The sequence below is a fragment of the Nematolebias whitei genome, chromosome 19, assembly GCF_014905685.2.
Source record: "Nematolebias whitei isolate Nwh7 chromosome 19, NemWhi1, whole genome shotgun sequence".
Taxonomy (NCBI): domain Eukaryota; kingdom Metazoa; phylum Chordata; class Actinopteri; order Cyprinodontiformes; family Rivulidae; genus Nematolebias; species Nematolebias whitei.
The window spans coordinates 38,971,693-38,979,828 of record NC_056516.1 but is presented as its reverse complement, the minus strand read 5'-3'; the positions used below and the strand labels follow the sequence as shown (position 1 = coordinate 38,979,828).

Sequence of the window (8,136 nt, the reverse complement as noted above, 5' to 3'; positions counted from 1 at the left end):
CACCATCACCACGGCCACCATCACCACGGCCACCATCACCACGGCCATGAACAGCATCATCACAAACGCCATCAGCGTGCAGCATTACCAGACCATCCCCATGATCACAAACCTTATGACCCCGCCATGAAGAAGAAAGTGTACAATTACCTACAAGACTTCAAGTCCAACGTGGCCATCATGTCTCACGACTTCGAGGTTAAGTTGATTCAAACAACCAACAATATCAATAAGCACATTGTCCCCAACAGGGAGAAGCACCACGTGAAGCTGGTGACCAATTCTGACCTCCTGAAGGAGCAGCTGAAGGACATGTGGAAGTACTGGTCATCGTACACCAAGAAACAAATCTGAATCCGTCCGTAGCCGCTGCGGCTTCACGGTCAATAATCACTGAACGAGTTAGACATGAAATCTGTTGTACCTGAGAGTAAGACAGCGTTTGGTTGTTTTCCCTCAAAATTGTTTCTAAAATGTGTTATACATTAATAAGAATTAATTAATTATTAATTAATAATAATATTTCCCCTTCACAAGTTGATTTTCTGAAGTCCTAATGAAATTAATTTGACATTCTTGACCAAAATAAAACATGATTGAAATCCCAAAGCTCTCTTGAAATTTTCTTTCAAGCCGTTTTCTTTGTGGCTAATTTTATCGGGTGTATTTCCAAACCTAACTCATTCTTATTATTTTTTTATTTATTTTCTAAGAAGACTTACATCCAAAAATAAGTTAAACTGAATAATAAACCAAACAACAAAAGAAAAACTACTGTGGTGCTTGAAACTTTGTGAAATCTTTATAATGTTCTATATTTCTGCATAAACGTGACCTAAAACATCATCAGATTTTCACACAAGTCCTAAAAGTAGATAAAACGAACTTAACAAATGAGACACTAATTTTATACTTGGTCATTTATTTACATGTGTAAGAATCTGAGGTGAAGCTCACTGCAAAGTCTGACCTTCAGGGTGAAGACTGTCAGCTGCCTGAAATGTTCTTCTCTTGTCTTGTCAGAAACTTAATCTTTCTTTCTAAACCGGCCACTAGTGGGTACAAGCCAGTATATCTCTGGTTCTGGTCCCAAGCATGGGCAAATGGTGAAGATTGTGTCAGGAAGGGCATCTGACATAAAATACTTTTGCCAGAGCTATAATGTGAGGTCATCTAAGCAACACCATATTGGATCAGTCGAGGTCCGGGTTAACAACGACCGCCACGGCGCTGTTGACAAACAGGGTGCCGGTGGAAATTGTGCTACTGTTAATTGAAGACCATGAGGAGGGAAACGTGTCAGGAGACCGAGGAGAAGAGGAAAGTGAAGAATGTAGGACTGAGGGTTGCAACTCTAAATGTGGGGACAATGACAGGCAAAGGCAGAGAGCTGGCTGACATGATGCTGAGAAGGAAGGTAGATGTTTTATGTGTCCAAGAGACCAAGTGGAAGGACAGCAAGGCTCGCAGCATTGGAGCAGGGTTCAAACTGTTTTACCATGGTGTGGATAGAAAGAGGAATGGAGTAGGGGTGTTCCTGAAGGAGGAGTTGGCAAAGAATGTAGTAGAGGTGAAAAGAGTGTCAGATAGGGTGATGTGTCTGAAGGTAGAAGTAGAAGGTCTGATGCTAAATGTTGTCTGTGGTTATGCTCCACAGGTTGGATGTGATGAGGAGGAGAAAGATCTGGATGAAGTGATAGAGAGTATTCCCAGGGAGGAGAGAGTGGTGATGGAGCAGACCTGAATGGACATGTTGGTGAAGGAAACAGAGGATGAGGTAGTGATGGGTAGGTTTGGTGTCAAGCAAAGAAACCAGGAAGGACAGATGGTGGTGGATTTTACCAAGAGAATGGAAATGGCTGTAGTCAATACTTATTTCCAAAAGAGGGAGGAACATAAAATGACCTATAAGAGTGGAGGAAGGAGTACGCAGGTCGACTACATTCTGTGTAGAAGAGGAAACCTGAGGGAGATTGGAGAGTGTAAGGTTGTGGCAGGGGAGAGCGTGGCCAGACAGCATCGGATGGTTGTGTGTAGAATGACTGTTGTTGTGAAGACGAGAAAAAGAGTAAAATCAGAAAAGAAGACCAAATGGTGGAAGATGAAGAAGGAAGAATGTTGTGAGAAATTCAGAGAGGAGCTGTTAAAGGCTCTGGGTGGTAAGAAAGAGCTTCCAGATGACTGGACTACTACAGCAACAGTAATTAGAGAGACAGGTAGGAAGGTACTTGGTGTGTCATCTGGACAGAGAATGGATGATCAGGAAACCTGGTGGTGGAATAGTGAAGTGCAGGAAGATGTTCAAAGAAAGAGGTTAGCCAAGAAGAAATATGACAGAGAGAGGACTGAAGAGAGGAGACAGGAATATAAGGAGATGGGACGTAGAGCAAAGAGAGAAGTAGCTAAGGCAAAGCAGAAGGTGTATGATGAGTTGTATGTGAGGCTGGACACTAAAGAGGGAGAGAAGGACTTGTACTGATTGGTGAGACAGAGGGATCAGGCTGGAAAGGATTTGCAGCTGGTTAGGCTTGTTAAAGATAGGAATGGTAATGTTCTAACAAGTGAGGAGAGTGTGACGGGAAGATGGAAGGAGTACTTTGAGGAGCTAATGAATGAAGAGAATGAAAGAGAAAAAAAGAGTAGATGTCATAGAAACTGTGGACCAGGAAGTGGTAAAGATTAGTGAGGGTGAAGTCCGGAAAGCTCTGAAAAGAATGAAGAAGGGAAAGGCAGTAGGACCTGATGACCAGTGGAGGTTTGGAAATGTCTTGGAGAGATGGCAGTGAGGTTTTTGACTCAAATATTCAATGGTATATATGAGGGTGAGAAAATGCCTCAGGAATGGAGAAGAAGTGTGCTGGTGGCCATTTTTAAGAACAAGGGTGATGTACAGAGTTGTAGCAACTACAGGGGAATTAAGTTGATGAGTCACATGATGAAGATCTGGGAGAGAGTTGTGGAAGCAAGACTTAGACGAGAGGTGCCAGGAAAAAGACAAAGAGGAGATATATGGATGCAGTCAGAGAGGACATGGAGGTAGTTGGAGCGAGGACAGAGTGAAGGCTCCAGTATACTCGCACGGTCCTTTTACCCAGTGGACTCGACGCGCACTGTCCGCAGAGGGTTGAGACCCCAAAGCTGAGTGAAATACTCGAGCGTCCACCCTGAGCGGCTGCAGGCCAGCTCTGCAGGCACGGGGTGTTCACCTTCTGGACAAATTGAGGTCGCCGATTGGTCATTTGCCGACACGCCTACTGGATTGACAGGTCGCAATAAAAAATAACAAAAAAATGAGAGCTGGCAGCCCAGGAGCAGTGGTGTTCTGTGTTAATAAAAAGTTACAAAAAAAAAAAAAACAGGGAGCGCTGGCCCTGCAGCCCACACATCAGACCAGCCCACCAGGAAATCTCCCTCCTGCAGCCACGCTGGACCCGAGTTTAATTCTCTCATGACAAATTCCTTCATTTCTCACCATTTCAGTCATGGCATCAATGGAGGAGGAAGAGATCGCTTGCCTCTTGGCAAAAAAACAAAAGAAAACTAAAGAAAAGGCCATTAAACCAGATCAGGGATCAAGAAGGGGAATTTATTACATTGGTGTCACATACAAAACAGTCCTTTGCCGGACAGTTTATTGTGTGACACCGAGTATGCATAGGTAAAAATTGAGCTTTGCACGAACACGCCCTGCGGGCGTCCGCTTCGACTCTAATCCGGTACGTGTGGACCTCCGTGGACTGATGTACGCCCAACTGTACTGGAGGCTTGAGATGGAGGAGGATGACTTGCTGTGGCGACCCCTGAAGAGAGAAAAGCTGAAAGAAGAAGAAAAATAATCTTTCCATCTGTAGAACAATGGACTCCAGATGACCTTTGGCCCGTCACAGCTTGATCAGCAGCAATGGTTCTTTCAGTTTATCAAACTCATCAGCAAGTTGTTTGGCTAACTCCAAATGCTAAAAACAGCTTCAAGTCCTCAACTTCTAAAGGTTGTTTCATCTCCAAGAACTGGCTCTGACCCAAATCATTGACACCCCAACTAGACATAACAAGCGTTGTCCTGAAAAATCGTCCATTTTAGACTTTTTTTTTTTTTTTACAAATATGCCCCATAAATTCCCTGGTTTGGGTGTTTTTGCTGATGATATGAGCAGTAAGGAAAGTAAAGAAACTGAAAGTTAAACTGGGTTTCTTTTTCAGGAACAGATCCTGTCTAACTCTGAACCCTGAGGAACACCTTGCATCTGTGACTTTCATTCCCTCCATTGATTACGGTGACATTATTTACATGAACGCTCCTACAAGAACCTGCAGATGTTGGATGCTGCAGATGTTGGATGCTGCAGATGTTGGATGCTGTCTATCATGGTGCACTAAGATTCATAACTGGCTGTGATTATCGTACCCACCACTGCACCCAGTATTCACTGGTTAACTGGTCACCATTAACTTCACACAGACTCCCACTGGTACATTTTCATCTTTAAATCACTTCCTGGTCTGCTGCCTTCATACATCTCCTCCTACATGTCTCTGTGTGAGTGCAGCTACAGCGTGTGCTCTCAGGACATCATTACCTGCAGTGTTCCCTCAGTGAGGACTGAACTAGGCAAAAGGACCTTCTCCTACTCCGCTCCTGTTTCCTGGAATATCTTGTAAAAACATCTGAAGCTCTCGACCTTTGACCTCTCTAAGCGGCTTCAAACATCTGTTCAGTTACTGCCGACATGTTCCTGTTTTGAGTTTCCTTCATCGTCTTATAATCTAGCTGGGTTATTTTTTTGTTTAAATTTTAATGCCATTTTCTTTCACTCGTTCTTCTCAACTTGTATGCTTCCTTTTATAACTGTCCACTGTTGTCATCACTCTTTGTTAAATCAGGTCTCTCCTGTAAATGAGTCCTCGAGGCTCAATGGGATTAACCTGTAGAAATAAAGGTTGAATAAATGGCTCATGAGGATTTAGGCCAATTAAAGTCATTTTGGCACTATTTTACCGTTTATTCCTTAAGAATATTAAAAAAATCCAAACCTCTCCATCATAGACATCAGTCGTGAGTTTTGTGGGATTTTTTTTAATCTGTTTTTTTAAATTCCATGAGGCTACATGTAAAACTTCAGACGTTGAGACAAGTTCATCCCATTGAGCCGAGGACTCATTTACAAGAGAGACCTGATATTTTTCATTCAACCTTTATTTAGACAGGTAAATCATATTAGCAAATAATGATGACAACAGCAACAACAATAGACAGTATAAAAAACAGACAGACATAAAAAAGCATACAGATTTTTTAATACAAATAAAATGGCAAAAAAGTAACAAAAACAGCTAGATTATAAGGCGATGAAGTTGTTGAATAATTGTTCTTATCTGTGTGAAAGGTTTCTGCAAGATGTCCTGTGTTACACAAGTTTTATAAACGAAGCCTGCGGCCGTTAAATCAGATTATAGATCAGTTCAGATGGACTACGGGTCGTAGTCCATCGTGGCACTGTCAATCAGACGTGCGTCTGCAGCTGTGTCATACTGCATCATACGTGTGTCTGCATCATACATCACAGTTTCTTTCAGTTATATCAGGTGTACCCCAAGGCTCCATTCTTGGTCCAACTCTTTTCTCCATATTTACCAGTATAAATTATATCTTAGTGAGGCCTCCATTCATATATATGTCAATGACACTATTTTATATGCTTTTGGTTCTACTCCGGATGCGTTTGTGAAGTCCCTGGCATGTGGTTTTCTTGAAATCCAGTAGGCCTTTTAGGAGTTAAGTCCTTAAATGCCAAGGAAACTAAATTTATATGGTTCCGTCATGGAGGAGGAACCATATGCACCTTGGTGGACTTCACCACTGTAAACTGTGATATTATAGAAGAGCTAACAGTTTATAAAACAGGTCTCACTTGTAAATGAGTATTCGAGGCTCACTGTGATTTATCTGTATAAATAAAGGTTGATTTAAAAAAAAATCTGTGAATTTTTATTGATGGAGCTCAGTCCTTTCACATCATGTTGATGTTTTACGATCTAAAGTTAAAGCCAGACTTGGTTATCTATATAGAAATTGATCTTCATTTACTTTGACTGCAAAATGCACCATTGTTGAATAAACCCATTCTACCTGTGTTGGATTATGGAGACATAATTTACAAACGGGTGTCCATCGTAAGCTGGACTCAGTTTATCTCTCTGCTATTGTCTGTTACAAAAGCACTTTATAGATCATCATGGTCTCCTCTCCTCTTGTTAAAGGTCTTCTCTATGTACTCGTGGTGAAATTTATTGGTGTACCCTCATTCATAAGACGTTGCTGGTTATTTACCTCCACATGTAACTCATCTCCTGCAACTAGCACCTGTTTGGAAGTAGGACGGCCGACCCGCTCAGTATTTGTGGTCAACATCTGTAAAGACCAGGTCTGGTTCTGCTGCTCCGGCTGACTGGAACCTGCTTCAGAAACTTTGGGCCTGACCTCACTCTTGTCACAGTTTTGCTGCTTCTCTTGACCCTACAAGAACCTGTTGGTGCTGCCAACAGGTTCTTGTAGGGTCAGGTTATTGACAGCTTGTTATCTGTCAACAACAAGCTGTTCTTGTGTTCACGTCTGCTTAAATAAAGGTGGGATGAAAAATGAAATGCAGCTGCCAGTCTGAGGTTTCTGTCTGAAGTGAAGAATCTTTTTTGGGTTAAGGAACCCCGACTTGAAGCCTTAGTGTTGGACTCGTGCGACGTGGAGACAAAACAACGCGCAGGGCAGTAAAAGATGACTCCTCGGTGAACTTCGAACACGGGTCAGAGGTCCTGCTGATAATCGTTGGATAAAAACTGATCGATGGCTCCAGCGAGCCTCACAGACGTCACGGATCAAATCAGACATCTGAGGTGAGGCGGCTTTTAAAGCCCGCAGGAGGATTCCAGTCTTTTGAGCTGTGGGATTATTCACAGATAAAATAGTGGATTAACGGTGAGGAAAACTGAAGCACAGCAATAAAGCAAGCTTTTCTGTTTGATCCATTTCAGGTACTCGTGGTCATCATGAGGGCTTTTGCAGTCATCCTCGCTCTGGCTGTTTTCTCCGGTGAGTTCACGTCTCTTTAACGTTTTAGTTGTAAAGTAGGAGCAGGAAGAGGTTCATGAGAACACCATCATGTTGGAGCTGGAGCCCAGAGTTTGGTGCAAGGAGGAAACAATTCTCAACACGAAGCTGGTGAAACCTGGGCTTCCTGCTTCACGCTGGTTTTATAGACCACCTCCAAACTTCTAAACCAGCCTGTGGACAAAACATTAATGACTGCGTTCTGAAATGAAGTAAAACGTGGTTCTTTACCATGAAAACGGCCGACACGAATTTAAAAATTACAAAAGTTTGAATGTCGACTTCTGTCTTTACGACGCTCCGAAGCCCAGATTGTCCCTGACGTTACTCGTTCTCTCTTTTATTTGGTTCAGCAGCAGATTCAAGGTTCTACCCCCCACCCCCACCCCCACCCCCTCCCCATGTGTGGCTGCATGTAGGTGTAAAATGTTCATCAAAAATTGGGTCATCAAAAAATGACCTCCTCATTTGAGGAAACTGCTTTCTACTTTTTTATTGTTTAAAAGTCGTTTCCCAAATGACTGGGGTGGTGGGCACAACAAAAGATTAATGTAAAGGGGAGAAGGCCACCATTGGCCACCCTCTGGCTCCTCCACTGCTCCTGGTGGTGGATAGAACGTCCCTCCTCCACTTGAATGTCTTGCATCACAAACATTTAGGTTCACTTCATCCCTCGTTGAGTTTTGGTGCAGAAAAACACTCGTCTGAAAAACAACATTCACTTTTCAAACCTCAGCAACGAGAACGTCGCCGCTCGTTTCCTGAGGTCGTTTCCTGAGCTCGTACTCGTCTGATGCCACCACGTTTGTTTACCGACACGTGCAGCTTTAAGCTAACCTAGCCGAGTGTTTTGTTTACATTGAAAGCAGACCCGCGTTTCAGAACCGCACACAGCACATCTGGTAAACTACAGCAGTACACATCTGGTAAACTACAGCTGTACACATCTGGTAAACTACAGCTGTACACATCTGGTAAACTACAGCAGTACACATCTGGTAAACTACAGCAGTACACATCTGGTAAACTACAGC

The 8,136-nt window shown here is 43.0% G+C and overlaps 1 protein-coding gene across 2 annotated transcripts in view; it reads left to right on the top strand.

The window, feature by feature from the left end:
• The first annotated feature begins 6,869 nt into the window (after nt 1-6,869).
• apoea (apolipoprotein Ea) overlaps nt 6,870-8,136 on the top strand; it is a 5,675-nt gene continuing 4,408 nt past the window's right edge. The window contains exons 1-2 of one of the 2 annotated variants that reach the window (XM_037693518.1): nt 6,870-6,888; nt 7,027-7,084. In XM_037693518.1, coding sequence (XP_037549446.1) covers nt 7,042-7,084 — 43 coding nt within the window. In that variant the 5' untranslated portion in view covers nt 6,870-6,888; nt 7,027-7,041. Of the gene's footprint in view, nt 6,889-6,919; nt 6,936-7,026; nt 7,085-8,136 lie in introns of those variants that run through there. The other variant, XM_037693519.1, reaches the window with a different exon arrangement.